This window comes from Lynx canadensis, chromosome B2 (genome assembly GCF_007474595.2).
Source record: "Lynx canadensis isolate LIC74 chromosome B2, mLynCan4.pri.v2, whole genome shotgun sequence".
NCBI lineage: Eukaryota > Metazoa > Chordata > Mammalia > Carnivora > Felidae > Lynx > Lynx canadensis.
In genome coordinates, this window is record NC_044307.1 from 139,922,996 (window position 1) to 139,944,349 (window position 21,354).

At 36.7% G+C, this 21,354-nt stretch overlaps 1 protein-coding gene across 1 annotated transcript in view; it reads left to right on the plus strand.

Moving 5' to 3' along the window:
- The window catches only part of SCAF8 (SR-related CTD associated factor 8), a 92,044-nt gene that overhangs the window by 22,226 nt on the left and 48,464 nt on the right, over positions 1-21,354 (plus strand). Inside the window, 2 exon segments of the mRNA XM_030317122.1 lie at positions 13,910-13,993; positions 18,150-18,194. Coding sequence (XP_030172982.1) covers positions 13,910-13,993; positions 18,150-18,194 — 129 coding nt within the window.

Here is a 21,354-nt window from a genome sequence, read left to right on the forward strand (position 1 = left end):
ACAGTTGCAGGAGGATATATATACATCACTAGTGGCACAGTGTGATTTAAGATATGAAAGTTAACTCCCTTTTCCCATTTTACTGATTACAACTAGGAAGAAGTCTGAGTTTTGTATCACTATGTCTTTTACATTTCTAGGTATTTGCTGTCTTTAAAAAAAATAAAACAGAGATTGCACTTTAGACTCAGCCTTTGGCAAGAATTATCCAGAGAGAATTTAATCATGTTTTACTTTCCTTATAATTAATTTTAGTGTTACCTTCTACTTATGACTGTGGGCTAGCTAGAACAGTGTCTCAAAAAATTTTTACAACCCACAATAAGAAATATAATTTGTGGGGGCACCTGGGTGGCTCAGTTGGTTGAGTGTCCAACTCGTGATTTCAGCTCAGGTCATGATCCCAGGGTCGTGGGATCAAGCCCAATGTCAGGCTCCACACTGAGCATGGAGCCTGCTTAAGATATTCTCCCTCTGCTCCTCTCTCCTGCTCGTGCGCACTGTCTCTCTCTCTCTCTCTCTCTCTCTCTCTTGCTCTCAAATTAAAAAAAAAGAAATTTAATATGTGTCATGAGCCAATAGTCACATATGTAAATATAACAGGACACAAGTCTCACCCAAGATTAGTCAGTGTGTACTTCATTATTTTCTATTTTATTCTGTTTTATTTTAATTGGGCTAGAATTACCATGAAAAAGTTTTCATCTAGTTGATTAAATTATGGTTTGAAAAAAAGTAAAAGAAAAAATGCATGAAATAGAAAAAGGAATGTGTGGTAGGACTTATGTTTAATTGTAAGAAAATTATGTGTGCCTAATAAATTATATTCAGTTGTTATAACACATATTTTTCTGAATGTTTTTCTTATCTTTACATTTAATTCTTACATTTATAAAACTAGTTATTACAGATATTTTATATTTGTCATGTAATATATTAGGTGTTTCCATATTTCTATGTTAATAATGTATGTATGTTAACTTAATGTCTCTTAGAATACCTTACTGAATTTTTATTCTTGAACATTTTTTAACTGTTATATAAAATGTTGATGTGGGGGCGCCTGGGTGGCTCAGTTGGTTAAGTGTCTGACTTTGGCTCAGGTCATGATCTCGCGGTTTGTGAGTTCGAGCCCCACATCAGGCTGTCTGCTGTCAGCACAGAGCCCTCTTTGGATCCTCTGCCCTCCCCCCGCCCCCCTCTTCCCCTGCCCCACTTTTGTGCACGCTTGCTCTCTCAAAAAAAATACACATTTGGGGCGCCTGGGTGGCGCAGTCGGTTAAGCGTCCGACTTCAGCCAGGTCACGATCTCGCGGTCCGTGAGTTCGAGCCCCGCGTCGGGCTCTGGGCTGATGGCTCGGAGCCTGGAGCCTGTTTCCGATTCTGTGTCTCCCTCTCTCTCTGCCCCTCCCCGTTCATGCTCTGTCTCTCTCTGTCCCAAAAATAAATTAAAAAAAAAAAAATACACATTTAAAAAAATGTAAAAATTCCATGATTCTGACTTTTTGCTTCTTAAAATATATGAAGTCACTCATAAACATTTTGTAGCTCTTGTATTTAGCACCATACTACCTTTTCCTTCCAGACATTAGTTTTCAGTTCTAAAATTTTCAAATTTTCAGTTGGTTCTTTTTTGTAGTTTTTCTTTCCTTGATGAAAACTTCTGTTTTTGCATTTATTTCAAGAATTTGCTCCTTTGCCTTATTGGAGATGGTTATAATTTCTTTAAAGTTTGATAATTCCAACATCAGCATCTTCCTGTGGTTGGCATCTGTTGATTATCCTTTCACTTGAGCGTTTTCCTGGTGTGTGTGTGTGTGTGTGTTTGTATGTCCAGGAAGTTTGGCTTGTATACTGGGCATTTTCAGTATTATATTGTAGGACTTTATTAAAATCATCTTAAGAGTGTTGATTTGTTTTCTTTAGCAGGCATTCAGCTTGGTTAGGTTCAGGATGCAATTTCTGTCTTCCCTTTTTGTAGTGGTTTTAACGTCAGTTCCATCTTACAAGCATTTTGCGTTTTGCTGTTTAGGTGTACTCAAAGCATGTGCCACTCAGGAGTTAGTGGTTTATACAGATTTTTGTTCTCAGAGCCTTTGCTGGGTTTGTTTTGGGCCTGTTTCACGCAAACACAATTCCAGAATGAGCCCAAGACTTTTAAGTTCCTGCACAGAATTAGAGGATCCTCCTCAGATCTCTGTGCAATTCCCATACTCTCTCTAGATTCCAGGGCATCCTTTTCTCTGTTCTCTGGCCAAAAAATCAGGTTTTTCTCCGTGTTGAGCCTTCAGAGATGAAGTGGTGAGAGAAAAAAATGGGGATTCCTCACCATACTTTTTGGATAATAAAGTCCCCTTTTCCTAGTTCCTCTATCTGGAAGTTGCTATTCTTTGGTGGGTTTTTAGGTGCCGGCAACAGTTGCTTCTCTCCAACCCATCGCAGGGCCCAGGGGGAAATGGGAGGGGGGAAGAAAAGAAGATTGCTCCTGATGCCCAGCTCAGCAGCATGGAAGAGGCCTTTTACCTAGTGTTCTGGCTGGACACGAGGGGTTTCCTCTAGTGTTTCTGCCTCTAGCATTGGCTGCAGTGATTCTGCCTACTCTCGGGGATCGAAGCCTGTAGATAATACAATTATTTACAACATAAAGCAATATGAAATTTACCTCAGTCCCTTCCCCTGCCATCACTGGTTATTCTACTCCAGTTTCTGGTCAGCTTCCTGTTGTTTTTACTTCTCAGTCCTCAGGTAGCCTCAGGTTGCCTTTGTGTGTTTAGTCTGGCATTTTTAGTTGTACTCAGTGGGGGAGAGAGGCTGTATTGGCTTGCTACATCTTGGCTCACTGCAACTCTGGTATACCACTTTAAGAGGTTTTTGTCGTTGTTTTGAGAGAGAGAGAGAGAGGGTGAGCGAGCGTGAGTGTGAGCAGGGGAGGGGCAGAGGGAGAGAGAGAGAGAATAAGCCCACATTGTGCATGGAGCCTGACTCTGGGCTCAATATCACAAATGTGAGATCATGACCTGAACTAAAATCAAGAGTCACTCAGGCACCCCAAGAGTATTGTTTTATCCACTTTATCCCAAGAATTTGGAAAGGATATGTAAATTTTTGTATTGAATTAAGGGACTACGCAAATAAATTTTTGTTGTCTAAATTTAGTTTTTTAAGTAGTAGTTTTTGAGGAGAGTTGATTATAGTTTTTCTTTGTTACTAACTCAGTTTTATTTATTAAAAAAAATTTTTTTAGTGCATTTATTTATTTTTCAGAGAGCGCATGAGCAGGGGAGGGGCAGAGTGAGAGGGAGACACAGAATCTGAAGCAGGCTTCAGGCCCTGAGCTGTCAGCACAGAGCCCGATGCGGGGTTTGAACTCACGAGCTCTGAGATCATGACCTGGGCCGAAGTCAGATGCTTAACTGGCTGCCCCCCCCCCCCCAGGCGTCCCACTAACACAGTTTTAAACTGTAAGTTAGATTCTAAAATAAATGGCTTCCTTTTTATAAGAGTGTTCAAAACTATAATATTAATCTTAGACCCCTGCCATGGTTGAGAAATAGAATGTTCTCCTTGGTAATATACAAGGTTAATTATTTATGTGAAAATACTTTAGCCCATAGGAAAGCATAATTAGTTACAAAGCATGTAAACATTTATGTTTGTCATGATAATTATGGTAGCACTTATACATATCAAATTCTGGCTTTTTAAAAAATATTTATTTTTGATAGAGTGCATATGAGAAAGGGGCAGAGAAAGGGTGACAGAGGATCTTAAGCAGGCTCTGCACTGACAGGCTAACAGTAGCGAGCTGCTGAGTTGGACTCTCAACTGACTGAGCCACCCACCGCCTCACCAAAAGCGTAGTGTGTAGGTTTGATCTTACTAGACAGATGTTTGCGTACTTCACATTTATAATTTTAAGAAAATAGGCATCATTTTTCCCGATAATATTTTATACTTCTGTATTTTCTGTTTTTTATTTTAGAAGAGAGCATACGTGAGCTGGGGAGAGGGGCAGATGGGGTGAGAGAAGGGAGAGAGAGGACAGCGAGAGAAAGAGGGAATCTTAAGTAGGCTCCATGCTCAGTGCAGAGAGTGATTCAGGACTTGATCCCAGGACCCTATGATCATGACCTGAGCCAAAATCAAAAGTCAGATGCTCAACCTACTGAGTCACCCAAGTGCCCCACTTTTTTTTTTTTTCAAAGGGGTTCTGGATTTGAGATCCTGACAAAGGTATAGTTTTGCATACCCTTCACTAAATAATAATTACTTTCGTTGTATACTTAATTATACTTTGCAAACTGTTTGTTAGAATATTACCTGTCTCCAGAAGCATGCTGTCTGTTCCATGAGGACAGAAATGTTGTCAGTCTCTTCTATCGGATCCATAGTGCCTGGCACTAATGAGTATTTTTGGATTGAGTAATGAATTGTTGGATTATAGAGAATTTGCATTTTCTGTCATCTTTGGGCTTTTTAAAATATTTTCCAATTTTTCTGTACTAAAATATAATCACAGAAAAGGTCTTAAAGCCTAAAAGCCTTTAAGGTTATATTTTAAAGGAAAAGATTATTTCTTAATTTTGCTCATTGATTTTTAGATTTATAACATTTTAGATTTTATGTGCTGTGATGTTTCAATTACATATGGTTTATTTATTTCAAAGATGCACTTGAAACATTGGAAATTTTTAAAAAGTTTTTAAAAATACTTATTTTTGACAGAGAGAAAGCAAGTGAGGGAGGAACAGAGAGAGAGAGGGAGACACAGAATCCGAAGCAGGCTCCAGGTTCGGAGCTATCAGCACAGAGCCCAACTCGAGGCTTGAACTCACAAACCGTGAGATCATGACCTAAGCTGAAGTCGGATGCTTAACCGATGGAGCCATCCAGTCACCTCAAAACATTGGAAATTTTTATACGGGCACATTATTAGTTTAAAATCAGGAGCTGTGCCTTTGTTAAAAGCTTGATCTGGGGCGCCTGGCAGAACATCTGTAACATATCTTTTGCTCTAAAAAGTTCTGATTGTTCAAGAATATTTCTACTTCAATGGAAATAACCCAAGCTTATGTATAGTTTTCATTCAAACATTTGTTACAAAGAAATTTACTTTAAAAAATCTGAGGTAGGGGCAACTGGGTGGCTCAGTTGGTCAAGCTGGGTGGCTCAGAATTTGCGGTCTGTGAGTTTGAGCCCCGCGTCGGCCTCTGTGCTGACAGCTCAGAACCTGGAGCCTGCTTCAGATTCTGTGTCCCCCTCTCTGTCTGCCACTCCCCTGCTCACATCCTCTCACAAAAATAAAAAAACATTAAAAAAAAAATCTGGGGCGCCTGGGTGGCTCAGTCAGTTAAGCGTCAGACTTCAGGTCAGGTCACAATCTCGCGGTCCATGAGTTCAAGCCCTGTGTTGGGCTCTGTGCTGACAGCTCAGAGCCTGGAGCCTGCTTCAGATTCTTTGTCTCCCCCTCTCTCTCTGCCCCTCGCTCGCTTGTGCTGTTTCTCTCTCTCTCTCAAAAATGAATACATGTAAAAAAATAAAAAAAATAAAAATCTGAGTATAAAGTCACTGTTGGTCGCATTATTCTTTTAGAACATGCTTTTAATGTTGCGTTTTCTTAGTGTTGAATCTGCTACTGTTAATTCTGTTGTTACTTTCTGGTCACATTCTGCTATGTCAAGTGCAACTGATTTTATGTTACTTCAGTACATGCTTATTGTATCTAATATTTCATTGTATCTAATATTTATCTCAAATCAAAAAATAATTTGGAAGATCCTGCTATATAGGAGAGGAGAACTTGTATATTAGGGAGTGACAAATTTTGGATATAGTTGAAGTAAACCTTGTAGTAAAGTATTCGTTCTCAGGTATTGCAGTTGGAGAATAATCTCTTTAAAGTGACTATCAGTGAAACAAGTCTCTTACTTACTTTTTTATTCCTATATGCAAAACACTGAATTTCTATTTTTTTATGTTTCAAGTTATTTAGGAAATTTTTTTCATTTTAATTTTGACTTTGAATTATAAAAATAACTTTCACAAAAATATTTTGCGAAAGTTAAAAAAATCTATACAGTCAAGATATAATGAAGAAGAATCGTTTACAGCTTTTTTAACTGTGTAAGTTTTCTGTTGCTGTGTCACACATTGCCACAAATTTAGCTTGTGGCTTAAAGGACCACAGATTTATTTTACAAATTCCATGGGTCGTGACCCAAGCACTAGTTTGCTGCCTTTGCTGATGGGCTCACCAGGCAGAAATCAAGGTGTCATCTAGGCTGGATGCTCTCACTCAAGACATGGGTTTCTCTTCCAGCTTCATTCAGGTTGCTGACTGAATACAGTTCCTTGCTGTTACAGGGTTGAGGTCTGGTTAGTTCGCTAGCTATGGGCTGGGGGGCTGCTCTCCGTTCCTACCAGCTACCTCAGGTCCTAGTAGTCATGTGGCCCCCTCACACGGCCATGTGAGAGAGCTAGATCTTTGGTGTCTCTTCTAATGACACTAGTCCTGTTGAGTCAGTCTTATGATCTCTTGTAACTTTTCACTCTTACAATCTCATGTCGCTTTACCACCGTGTAGGCTCTATTTTCAATTTTTTTTTTTTCAACGTTTATCTATTTTTGGGACAGAGAGAGACAGAGCATGAACGGGGGAGGGGCAGAGAGAGAGGGAGACACAGAATCGGAAACAGGCTCCAGGCTCCGAGCCATCAGCCCAGAGCCCGACATGGGGCTCGAACCCACGGACCGCGAGATCGTGACCTGAGCTGAAGTCGGACGCTTAACCGACTGAGCCACCCAGGCGCCCCAAGGCTCTATTTTCAAATACAGTCACATTAGTGGTTGGGGATTCAACATAAGAATTTTGAGGGGAGAGATACTGTGGAGGGCCATTGTGGCAAGTATAGTTAAAGCAAGATTGCACTAAAGTATGATTATTATATTTTTCAAAGTAACATAGGCATGTAATTTTTTTAAGGACAAAAGAAATTTTATTTGAAGCTCATCCTTCTCACCTTACGCTGGATCCTCCAAAGAGAAAAATGTTTTAGTTCTTAATACTTTAGTTCCTTTGCTGATTACGTTCATGTATCTAAGCAGTATTTTTGTAACACTGTTTCTTGAATAGTCGATTTTAGATGTTATTGACTTTTTGCAAGAATAGATGAGGTATTAGTTCAATTGTGTTGCTCTTGCTGTCTTTAATACCTCAATTTTGCGTGGTGGGACTCTGGAATTAGGCAGGACAAATTATTTTCCTCTGGGTGTATCTTCTGTGTGTACTGTGGCTTGTGGTTTCCTCTTTATGTCCTCAGTTACTAATCCCCTTAATAATATTTCCAGTTTTTGTAAATTTGTGACATCTTGTTTGCTGATTGTACTCCCCTTCCTATTCTGTTTTCATTGTGAGGTTTTGTTTTTTGTTTTTTGTTTTTTGTTTTTTTTTTTTTTCCTGTTTAAAATTGTATTCCTTTATTGTCCCCCTAATAGGAGGAAGAGGAGAAAAATGTCTGTAGTAGCTTGCTGTCTTGAATTTAAAGTATCAGGATTGTGTTTGTTCCACAATTTCTGATTTTCTGATTTTGGAGATTTGAGGAATTCTAACTAGTACTATCAAGACAGTAAAGGACCATTGTTGGGAAAGATGGATTGATCACTGTTTTAGTTATTTTAGGTTTACATAGTGGGTTAATTCCGTTGATCATGGAGCCACACCCTTGAAGGTTTAACAATTAACCTGTAAATGAGCAAGATTTTCCCTAAATTTGATTGTTCTCCTGGGTGGTCAGTTAAGTTCTTTTTTGGGCTCTTCCAAGGTCATGATAGAATTCATGTAATACCTATGCTCAAATTGGGCAAGGCACTGAAGTTTTTGAAGTGAGTTCCCTTAAAATAAGAGCATGAAGTACAACATTTTGTTAAGGTTTGGGTGATGAGTCATACTCAGCGTGTGGAAGAGGGTGGATCAAGGAGGACATGAATATGCTTTCCAGAGACATGAGATTGCAGTGTTTATCTAAAAGGAAAAAAAAGTGCACAGTTCTAGGATTGAGAAACATTGCCCAAGTTCAGAGTTGGCCTGCTTTTGTAGGTAACTTCTCTTGGAACATACTCTGCCCATTCATGTGTGAATTGGTCCTCAGTTGCTTTCTTGCAACAGGGGTAGAGCTGAGTAGTGTGATAAGAGACCATGTAGTCTTAGAGTGTAAAATACTTACTGTGGTGACTGTTCCTTGGCCTAATCAGTAGTTGACAGCTAGCAACTTTAAAGATCTTTATTCTGAATAAAGCAGCCAGCAGCAACTCACATATCTCAGTGTAGGTAAAAAATTTCTCAAAACTTGATTAAAGTCATTAGAAACTGATTTGATTAGTTGTTGTTTTCATATCTAAAAAATACATTTGATGTGCCTACAAGTTCCTGAAGGGAGTGAAACATAAGGAAGGAATTAATTAGACTGAAACCCAGGCTATTGTTTAATGTCTTTGTGTAAATAAGTCTTGAGTAGCCAAAGGAAAGGACAGGTCAAGACTGGGACTTCATTTCAGTCAGAGGTCAGACAGATACGGAGAGTTTGTATAAATAAAGAATTGTCACATGAGATTAAATAACATTAGAACATAGCATTTGAGGGGAAGAAGCTTGGTTTTCAGACACAGCAGGTATCAGTAGCCCTAGAAAAGTTAAAATAGTCTTAACAAAGGGAGTAATTTGATGGAACAAACTAACAGGAATCAGCAGCCACTGTAGACTTTAGAAAACACTATAGCAGGGAGCCAGCCAGACCCCAAAAAATTGATGTGTAGGATTAAAACATATACATGAGAAAACTGGATATCTAGAGAGCCCAAGCTTAGAGTGCATGCAGCCCCGATCTTCTTACCCAAGCATAGTGGTGGGAATCATCAGGCAAATGGAAAAAAAAAAGTCCCAGAGTAAACTTTCATTCTTCTCCAACATTTTCCAGTATAAAACCAGATCACATTTTGAGAATACAGGGAGAATAACATTCCCTATTTTTGGTGAGGGATTGGTATTTCTGATTAGAATGAGGATTGAAATGAAGCTTGGCACTTCCTAATGGCAATATTGTAGCAGAATTAAGTTATCAGTTGGGTATTACAGGTTTATTACTGTCTATCATGCATTATGTCATATCCTGTAGATTTAAAGATTAAATATACTCTCTTGATATACATTGGATTATTTATAGAAGTTTTTTAAAAGCTTTGAATGGTCTGATAGTGTATTTCATCACTATTTTCTTTTTCTAAAATACTGAATGTTGTAGTGATAATCGTACAATTCTCAACAAATAGTCTTTAATGCAGGTCCTAGAGGATTGAGTTTGATGTTGAGAGAATTGACAACAGTGAAATATATAGAACACATAAATTGAGATAGAAGTTGAATAGAAGGAAAAGTGGATAATGACAAGCTGTCTCTGAAGTCATGTGCTTAGTTCACATTAGTTCATTAAATGTATAAATTTATACTCCACCTACTTCAAAGGAACTTTGAAGCAGCTTATCAAAATTAGACACCCATGAAAATACATTTTATTTTTAGATCCAGTAAAACTAATAGTTAAATATAGCACAGAAGTAGATGTCAATAGACATTTGAGATTTATGTTCAGACAAGTAAAAGAAACATCAGCAGGCTCACTTAGAAGCCAAGCCACAGGATGGGAGAAACATTAATTTTTTTTTTTTTTGATTAAAAAAGTAAGCACATGAAAAGTAGCTGAATCATTATCCTGTTTCTGTATTCAAGGAGAAAATACTTTGGGAATTCTTGCATAAGGGATTTTTGGGGGGGGGGTTAAAGATAATTTCTTTAACAGATTGGTAAAACACAGTGTACTTACAGTTTAGTAAAGGCATTTGGTGGGGAATTAAATGAAATGATCTGTGTCCATATTCTGATGATCAGATTTAATAAAGAAATGAGATTTTAGAGAATCCAGAATAATGGTTAGTTGGAAGTGTATATATTAAGTGAGCCTTGGAAAAGTACTTTATTATCAGTATTTCTCTGAGTACTGCCTTAAATTTCTGCAGTAGCTGCATTTAAAAAGGGGGAGGAGATGTCTGGTGAAAGATGCCTTTTAAAAATGTTTTATAGGTCTAAATTGCATGTCCCCTAACTCACCCTCCAGCCCTCAACACACACAAAGAGAAAAAACGAAGCTTTGGTGTGCTGTGATATGGACGAATACTTGATTGAGACTTGGGGGCTTTGCTACACGCAATGTATAGTCACCTTTGCTACATGCAATCTATAGTCAACGCATAGAACCTGATGCGTTTTCATCTCCCTAGTAATAGAAGTTATTTTAGAATGGACTTGCAAGTATTGGAGTGAATAGATGTTTGATGGATCCCTTCATATTGTTCATTTAGATGGAGAACACCTACCAGAGAGAAGGATTTTAATTTTAATAGTGGCTAGCCTTGTTGAGTAACATTAATATGTTCTAAAAGCTTTATTATATGTGATGTTTCTGTGAAATGAGTTTCTACTTTGTGAATGAGAAAATGAAACTTCAGAGCTTTAGCAACTTGTAATAAGGTGACATAGTTGGAATTTCTATCCAGGTCTTTCTGTGCAAAGCTTGTACAATGTTGTGTCTTATGTGTATTCATTTTAATTTATTCTTTACAAATATTTATTTTTTGAAGATACTGAAGGTACAGTTTGGAGAAAAGGAAAAAATCTAAACAAAAAAGACACAGTTTCTATTTTTGAGCTTACTCTCTTGTAGGAGAAGGCGAGAGTTGGTCTCAGACAGGCAGCAGCCAGAGCCTATGAGAAATTCTGGGAAATTGACCTTTACTTTTTATATACAGCTTGGTGTAAGCACTGTAGAATGTGTTGATGTTATTTTGTACCTGGTGAGTAGACTGGCATACGGGTAAGAATTGAAGACAGAAATATATTAAAATTCCCTGTGAGGGGCACCTGGGCAGCTCAGTCGGTTAAACGACTGACTTCATCTCAGGTCATGGTCTCACGGTTCATGAGTTCCAGCCCTGCGTCGGGCTCAGCATTGACTGCTTGGAGCCTGGAGCCTGCTTCAGATTCTCTGTCTTCCCCTCTCTCTCTGCTCCTCCCCTACTGTGCTCGCTCGCTCGCTCTCTCTCTCTCTCTCTCTCTCTCTCTCAAAAATAAATAAATATTTTAAAAAATTTCCTGTAAATTTGACAGAGGTAGTTTCTTATATCATCTGATGGGATCTTGACCCTAATGGGTGGCAGTGTCATCAACAGGTGGGTACTTCAACGGAAGGATATTTGTATGCCTCACAATTGATTTCAGCTTGAACAGCTCTTGTACCATTAATGTCATATTAACATAAACTGTATGAAAGGAACTTACATTCTTTGTCCTTGGTGTTACTGTCATTTGTGACAGTTCTTTTAAAAATCAAGTATTAGTTAAATGGTCAACAAATAAATGTCAGAGTGCTATGATGAGTGCTTCAGAGCTGAATGACGTACAGTAAGAGCATGAAAGGGGAATTATTGATCTGGCTGATTCCTCATTGGGTGTTGCTTAAACTAAGATGTATGACTGCACATTAACCGGCAAGGAGGCCATGGTGAGGAGTATTCCAAATAGAGGGAATGGGTCCGTTTTAAAGGCTCTGTGGCAGGAAACTGAAAAAAAAGACCATTGTGCCTAGAGCAAAGGGCTCAGGATGGGAGCATGGGGTGAAATGAGACTGGAAAGGTAGACAGGAATTGAACCATGTGTTTATTCAAAGCATGGGAAGTCATTGACCTTTTAAGGGGTATTAGTCAACTGATCAGATTAGTTTTTGAAAAGATAGGCGTGCACATCCATTTAGAGGTGTTGTCTGTGTGAGAGATGAAAGTGATTTGAGCTGTGGTTGTGATGGTGGTAGGAGTAGGAAGAGGAGGCAAATATGGGGGAAACTGGGTAAAAATCAGTAGAATTCATTGATAGATGAAGCAAAACCTGTAGAGGACTCCCTAAATTGCCAGTTGACTAACATTCTGTTTAAGTTACTTTTAAAGTCTGTTCAGATTTATTTTGGCCGTATTCAAATGGCCAAAGCTTAGTTTTCAGACTTGAAATTAATAATCTTGTAGCATTATAGTTAAAATCTTAGCATCACTGAGTACAATGTAAATTTTAATCAGTATTCATTTAAGCTTAGTTATTTGTTCACTGCCTGATTTTTTCCCACCTTTTTAAAAAAAAAATTATTTATTTATTATGAGACAGAGCGAGAGCAATTGCGGGAGAGGGAGGGAGAATCCCAGGCAGGCTCTGCATCATCAGTTCAGAGCCTGATGCAGGATTCGAAATCACAAACTATGAAGTCATGATCTGAGCCAAAGTCGGACGCTTAGCCTACTGTGCTGCTCAGGTGCCCCCTGATTTTCCCACCTTTAACTGATTTTCTCTCTAAGCAGTTTTATCATCCTTTGCTTATATGAGAAATTTCTTTTTTTTTTTTTTTTTTAAATTTTTTTCAACGTTTATTTATTTTTGGGACAGAGAGAGACAGAGCATGAACGGGGGAGGGGCAGAGAGAGAGGGAGACACAGAATCGGAAACAGGCTCCAGGCTCCGAGCCATCAGCCCAGAGCCCGACGCGGGGCTCGAACTCCCGGACCGCGAGATCGTGACCTGGCTGAAGTCGGACGCTTAACCGACTGCGCCACCCAGGCGCCCCTATATGAGAAATTTCAAAACAAAATTATTTTTTTTGGCATGGGGGATTACTGCTAAACCTTAAATCCTTTGATTTCTAAAAAGTTTTGAGATATAATTTATATACCATACAGTTAACCAATTTGAAGCGTATAATTCAGTGGCATTTAGTATGACTGTACAACATTACCACAATCAACTTTAGAATATTTTTATTACTACCCAAAAGAAATGTTGTACACATTAGTAGTAACATATCATTTCTTCCAAATTCCCCCAGTTGTAGGCAGTCACCAGTAGATATGATTTTTCTGAACATATCATATAAATGGAATCTTGTAATATCTGGTCTTTTTAATATAGTTTTTTTAACTGAGTATAATGTTTTCAAGGTTCATCTATTTTGTAGCATGTATCATTCCTTTTTTGATGGCTAATATTCTGAATGGTTTTAACATATTATGTTCATTCATTAGTTGATGGACATTGGGTGGTTTTCTGCTTTTTTACATCACTTTTTTATGAGTAATGTTGTAATGACTATTTGTGTACAGTTTTTATGTGAACATTATTTTCAATTCTTTTGGGTATATACCTGGGAGTGGAAATGCTGTGTCATATTATGTATTGCTATGTTTCACTTTTTGAGGAACCACCAAGCCATTTTCCAAAGCTGCTGCCCCATTTTACATTCCCACTAGCATTGTATAAGCTTTCCAGTTTCTGCACATCCTTGCTCACTCTTGTTATTATCTGTCTTTTTGATTATAATCAAGTAAATGTGAAGTGGTAACTCATTGTGGGTTTTTGTTTTTGTTTTTGTTTTTTAATGTTTATTTTATTTTGAGAGAGAGAGAGACAGCAAGCTGGAGCAGGGGAGGGGCAGAGGGAGAGGGAGAGAGAATCCCAAGCAGGCTCTGTCCTGTTGTGTACAAAGCCCCACACAGAGCTTGATCCCACAAACCGTGCCTGAGATCATTACCTGAGCTGAACTCAAGAGTCAGATGCTTAACTGACTGAGCCACCCAGGTGCCCCCCTCATTGTGGTTTTGGTTTGCATTTCTCTGATGGCTAATGTTGTTGAACTTGATTTTTAAAAGAAACCAGCACTTTGATTGTATTGAGACTATAAAAATGGAAATGTTTGGTAATTTTCTGTAATTGCTTAGAGACCATTAGTTTTGCTGTATTTAAAATTTGTTCTTTTTTTTTTGTCAGTTGTATTCCCTGAATGACTATAAACCACCGATTTCTAAAGCCAAAATGACCCAAATTACTAAGGCTGCCATCAAAGCTATTAAGGTGAGTAATAAATTTTACACTTGAGTTTTCAGAAGAAAATACTATACTAATATTTTAGAGGAGGAATAATTGTTAAAGATTATATAGTTGACCATTGAACATCACAGATTTGAACTGCACAGTCCTCTTACATGTGAATTTTTTTTTTTTTGTTCATAGGTACAGTGCAGGTACTGTGGATTTTTTTTTTCTTCCTTAGGAGTTTCCTAATTACATATCCTTTTCTCCAGGTTACTTTGTTGTAAGAATATGGTATATGATACATACAGAAAATATGTGTTAACATTTTGTTATTGGTAAGGCTTCTGGTCAGTAGTACTTAATTTTGAGGGAGTCACAGTTCTGTGCAGATTTTCGACTGTGCAATCAGTTGGTTGCTCCTATAACTCTCATGTTGTTTCAGGGTCAACTGTGTATTTTCTTCCTCTTTACAGAGTTAATAAGTGTTCTTGGGGAAAAACACAAAAATGAAAATCTGGTTATCACCTGCTAGCTCGCCTACCTAGAGCTAAACATTTAACATTTTGATAAATGTTCTTCCATGAACTTGAAGCTATCATTTTTATTTACTTTTCATAAGCAAGATTTAAGATAGGGCCACATTGTGGAGAATGTGTTTATGCTGTTGTTTGTCACACTGACTTTACAGAATCTTGGTAAAAGGTTTCTAAATAAAAATTAATGTTTTTTTTTAATTCTATATATTTGAAAATGAGACATTATGAAAAATAATTGAGCCTTATTGTTTATAGGACATTTGAGCTGGGGGTAGAGGCCACAGGCATTTCGCCATTGCTCTGATACAGTGGTTTTGAGCCAATCTGTGTTGACTCATGGATATTCTGAAAATCTCAGAGAAAGGTTGGACTTTCTGTAGAGAAATATACAGATGCACAAAATTTTGCATAAAATTTCTTGGCCTTAAGGACCTTTTGAAGTTCAACCAGACACCTCTTTCTAAGAGGTTCTTGTCCCCAAAGTTAAGACTCCCTGCTTTAGTAAGCTGTTAAAATTGAGAATGAATTTTAATTAAGTAGGTTTCAACCTGTGGATATTTGGTGATATGTTTTCCTACTATAAATAAGAACATCAGCCATAACCAGAAGCACCAATTATTTGAATAAGTTGTCTGAATAACCGCATTATCTATTAGATTTAACAAATTCCTATTTACAGAGAGAATTGCCACTAGGAAAAAATTGACATAGTTGATTTTTCAGTGTTCTGATGGCCAAAGCTTAGTTTTCAGATGTACAGTTAATTTCTTACATCATTATAGTTAAAATCCCTGTTTATATGTGGAAAATCAAAGAGGTGATAAGCGATAAGGACAGTGACCAGTAAGCACTTAGCCAAGAGAATTTTTCCAAAAAAGTGATTTTTCAGGATATCTGATAGGCTTAGTATAGAATATTTAGTTTCTTGGACTTTCTTTATCCTATTTTACATTGTGATCTGATTTTTATGATCATGATCTGGAGAGTGTACAAACATGTATATTATTACCATTTTTATTCTGTGAAAATAATTGATGTATTTTATGTAAGTTGAGCAAGAATACTTTTTAAAAATTATTTTCAATAAAGTATAGTTGGCGCATAATGTACTCATTTTGGGTTTACAGCTTTGTGATACAGTATCTCTATTCCTTGTCCTGTGCTCAACACGAGTAACTGTCATCTGTCACCATACGTTGCTATTACAGTATCATTAATTATATTTCCAGTTCTGTACCTTTTGATAACCTATTTATGCCACAACTGGAAGCCTGTCTCCCACTTCCCTTCACCTATTTTGCCCATCCCTCCACCCCCTTCCCTCTGAGAATACTTTTTAATTAAAATACTCTGTAAGTATTGGCGTCAACATTATTTCTATTTTTCAGGTGTAGGAAGGACCTAAGAGAAATTAATTTGCAATAGTCAGCATAAATACAGCTAGATTTGAATCCATGTTTCTCTTAATCAAGAACCTAAATATTGATATACTATACTATTTTGATTTATTGTTATTGCTTTAAATTTTTTAATTTTGAAAATTCAACATCGATGTTGCAAAATATAATGAGCAACGCAGAGTCTTCTCTTAGATTTGCCAATTGTTAATATTTTGCTACATTTGGTTTGTTTCTGCACACACAAACACATTTTTTGGCTGAATTGTTTGAGTTTCAGATTTCATTCATAATAACACTTAAATCCCTAAATATTTGATTTTGACTCTCCTAAGAACAAAGACATTTCCTAAGTAATTATGTAGTGCACTGATCACATGCAAGAAATTTCAGGATCCAGTAAGATCGTGCATTACATTTATTTGTCCTGTCACTCAGCCTGACCCAGCTTTTTTTGTTTTGTTTTTTATGTCATTGACATTTTTTAAGAGTTCAGACCAGTTGTTTTGCAGTACTGTATTATTTTAAACTGCATTTAGTACATAACGTAAATTGAGATTTGAACTGCCTTTTAAATCAGATTTAAATGATACTGTGGTTCATACTGAGGTAAGTCATTGTTTTTCTTTTTTAATCAGTGTTTAGAGGCATGATTATTTTGATGGGCAGTTAACATTGCACACTGTCAGAAAAATCTCACAGATGAACCTATTAGGGAAGAAGGCCTATGTGAATTGATAAACTTTGAATTAAAATTTAGTAAGCAGTTTTACTCAGAATTACATGTAGTAAAATGGCTAGAAGCAGGAAGCATTGTCAAGATGTTTTCCAGAAGAATTATTATTTAATAACAATGATTCAGTATGCAATTAATATTTTATATGTTAATTTTAAATGCTTAAGTAGTGCTTAACTAACTTTTAAGTAGTTGTTTTCCTTTTTTTTGCTTAAGCAACTTAAACTTGTGAGTAAACTATTCCTTTATAGTATGAAAATTTTAGCCAAACTTAAATTTGGATATTTTGATTTGATGACTGTTAGTAATGAGGTTTTCCTTTATTTTTTATTTTATAAATATTGGATTTCATGATGCAGTTCAGAGGAATGTTCTTGTGTCTCTCCAGTCTAGGAGGATGGCCCTTAAAAATATAATTCCTGAGATGAAAGTATAAATAGAAGCACAATTGAAGTTCTTTAAACAAATATGCTAATATGCAATTGCCATAAACTAAAATATATTACACACAAATTGTAGATACCTTTTGTTAAATCTATAATTTTTGTTTTTTTCCTTTTTAGGCGAATTGTTTCTAAAACTTACATCTATTTTCTTATAATTGATAGTAGCCCATTACTCGTTTTTAATCTGTGTGTTTACTTCACTTCCTTTGATTTGTTTTGGCTGATCCATGAGAACTTAATACATCTCTGTATCTTATTACATATACTTGTTGTTCCATTTTCCAGGAGAAGCAGGAGATAATGAAGTTGAAAACAACTCCCTTGCATTCATTTATTAATACTATTCATTATTTGATTTTTCTAGTATTACCCTAATTTAAAGATACTGTAGGAGGTCTTTCCCTTCCATGAAAGTAAGAATATACCTTTGCCTGTGTGCTTATTACCAGTACTTTGCTGTCAGCATAACCACTTGGGAAAGTATGGTTTTATAAGGACCGCGATTGAATTCTTTTGTATCTCTTAACACACTTTGGATACATAAATTGGCAATTCAACATCATGGGGAGTGGGGTGCTGATCCCCCCACACAGTCGAGAATCCATGTATAACATTGGACTCCCTCAAAACTTAACTACTGATAGGTTACTGTTGACCTGAAGCCTAACTGGTAACATAAATAGTTGATTAAATACAGTATATGTACTATATACTATATTCTTACAATTGACTAAGCTAGAGAAAGTAGGATATTATTAATAAAATCATAAGATAAAATACACTTACAGTACTATATTGAGAAAAATCAGCGTGTAAGTGTACCCACACAGTTCAAACCTGTGTTCAAGGGTCACTTGTACTGACCATGCATGTATGTATGTATGTATGTCAAGAATTCTTTACTAATTAGATGTCATAGTTACATGCTTATGAATGGGAGTGACATGTTTGTCTCAAAATTCATGATTAAAAATTATTGTTTAGATAAACCTTTGAAACTATGTTAAACCTATGTGTAACAGGAAAATTTGAATCTAACTGAACAGATTTTAAAAGTACACTTCATGTTTTTTCTTTCAGTTCTATAAACACGTGGTACAGAGTGTTGAGAAATTCATTCAGAAAGTAAGTATATAATTTTCCATATATACACTAAATATACTATAATTCTAGATTAATGCCTTGTGCTCTACTCTTTTAAATCAGATACTCAAGTTTAAATTGTTTTGATGGGCTATTAAAAGTGATTTCACTTATTTTCTAATTAATAAAATGGTAGTGCTTTTTGTATAATTCTAAAAACAATAGCTTTTATTCAGGTAGATGTTATTGTCAATTTGCAGTGCCATAGTGAGCATCTGTCACTTGAAAAAAATGGTGTGCATATGATTGATTTTAAATAGCATTCTAAATTTGTTGCTTTTTATAGCTTTTCAGGAAATTCTTGCTGGTCATTTTAAGCAGAATGCCTATTTTAGATAAGGTGTGGAGAAGACATTGCCTACCGGCTACTCTCTTCGCTAATTCATTTTGTCTCATCCATTAGGACATTATACATCTCAACATCTTATTATGTAGACTTGAAATTCCATTTTCCAGGGTAAGCAGAGGGAGATGAAGTTGAAAACAGCTGTCTTACACACATGTAGTAGTGCTTTTTATAAGCAGTCTTGGTGATCAGTGCCCTATTCATGCCACAGTTTGGGACAGGAGTACATAGTGCTTAAAATTTTAAAAATGGTATTATGTTTGTACTTTACTGTAATTGAATTTAGGTTTTGTACTCTGCCCATGTCCATGTGCCTAGATGTAACCACAACCAGTTTGAGAATCAGTGGTATATGGCATTAAGGATTCAGCAAGGTAGCAGTGTTTCTTAAAAATAGTTGACCGAGAGAAGGATATGTGAATCAAAGTGAGGTGACTGTGTCACTAAACTAGGTAGGTAACCTTGAGTAAATCAATTAACCTTTATGTGATTCAGCTTTTATCTAATGTCTTGGTTTCTCAATACTTAACGGTATTAGTAAAACATATTTTGAGATGAAGAACTAGTGAAGTGAGGCTAAGACACAAGGTAAAATAAAATAATAAGTGTGCCATGTGTTTTAGGCAAATCACAGTATAAAATAAAAACGTTGGTGATTTGGAAAATACCCCTGTTCTAAAGCTTTTAAAAGTTTTTTTTAAAACATTTTCAAATGTCGGGCCACCTGGCTGGCTCAGTTGGAAGAAGAGCATGCAACTCTTGATCTTGGAGTCATGAGTTTGAGCCCCACATTGGGTGTCAGGATTACTAAAAATCGATAAATAGATGAACTTACAAAGACATTCCAGATGTATAAAGCAGTGCATCTTAAACCTTTTTGTGCGTAGGATTTAGCTAGGGATTTTTTTTTTAACTTTTATTTAAATTCTTGTTAGTTAACATATAGTGTAATAGTAGAATTTATTGATTTATCATTTACATGTAAAATCTGGTGTTTATCACAAGTGCCCAGGCCTTAATACCCATCACCCATTTAACCTATCCCCAGCCCACCTCCCGTCTAGCAACCCTTGGTTTGTTCTCTGTCGTTAAGAGTGTCTTATGATTTGTTTCCCTGTCTCTATTTTCTACCCCCCATGTGTTCATCTGTTTTGTTTCTTAAATTCCACATATGAGTGAAATCATATGGTATTTGTCTTTCTCTGACTTATTTCAGTTAGCATAATATACTCTAGCTCCATCCATGTTGTTGCAGATGGCAAGATCTCATTCTTTTTGATGGCTGAGTAATATTCCTCTCTCTCTCTCTGTGTGTGTGTGTGTGTGTGTGTGTGTGTGTGTGTGTACACACCACATTTCTTTATCCTTTCATCAGTTGATGGACATCTGGGCTCTTTCCATAATTTGGCTATTGTTAATAATGCTGCTATAAACATCAGAGTGCACGTACCCCTTCAAATCAGTATTTTGTATCCTTTGGGCAAATACTAGTAATAGCCGAGTTGTAGGGTAGTTCTATTTTTAGCTTTTTGAGGAACCTCTGTACTGTTTTCCAGGGTAGCTACACCAGTAGCCACGCCTAACTCCTAACTCCTGGGGATCATTAATCTGTTCTCTCTAATTTTGCCATTTCAAGAATGTTATGTAAATGTACCCTTTGAAATTGGCTTGTTTTGCTCATTATAATTTTATTAAGATCCATCCAAATAGAGCTTATGTCTAATGGTTCCTTCTTTTTCATTTTTTTCCCCCTTCTTTTCATTTTGAGTAACATTCCATGGTACTACGCATGTACCCCGGTGTGTCTACCCCATCATCTGAGTCGTTTCCATTTGGGGGGGCTGTTACTAATAAAGCTGCTAGGAACATTTGTCTATGGATTTTTGTGTGAATGTAAGTTTTCATTTCTCTGGGAAAGTAAGTGCATGTTTCATTTTATAAGAAATTGCTTCTGTTTTCTAGAATGGCTGTACCATTTTATAGTCCCACCAACAATGTATGATCCATCCAGTTTCCACATTCTTGCCGTCATTTGGTGTTACCACGATTTTTTTTATTTTAGCTATTCTGATAAGTGTATAGTAATGTCTCATTGTGGTTTCATTTGCATTTAGCTAGTGGCTGATGACATTGAACATACTTTCACATGCTTATCACTTGGCATTTTCAATGAAATATCTTTTTGTGTCTTTTGCCCATTTTCTAATTGGATGTTTTTTTTACCATAGGGTTTTCAGAGTTCTTAATATTCTAGATGTAAGTCCTTTGTCAGTATTATGGTTTGTAAATATTTTTTTTACTAGTTGGTAACTGGTCTTTTCATTCTCTTAACACGCAGGTGTTTTGCAGAACAGAACAAAGATTTTTTAGTTTTGATGAGGTTCCAGATTGCATATAATTTTTTAATACTAGAGGAAAACTGTTTTTCATCCTGTTCATTTAAAATAAAATTTTTTAATGTTTATTTTTGAGTGAGAGAGAGAGTGAGAGCGAGAGAGCATGAGACGGGGAGGGGCAGAGAGATAGAGGGAGACACAGAATCTGAAGCAGGCTCCAGGCTCTGAGCTGTCTGCACAGAGCCTCACATGGGGCTCAAACCCATGAACTGCGAGATCTGAGCTGAAGTCGGTTGCTTAACCAACTGAGCCACCCCAGGTGCCCCTCCTTCCTATTCTTACTTGAAGTTTGGTATTGGGGGTGGGAGACAGATAAAACTTAAGTAAAAATGTAGCAGTAGTGGTTGTGGTAGGGAACCAAAAGCCCACTTCACTAGTTTTGTTTTCTGCCCCATAGCCC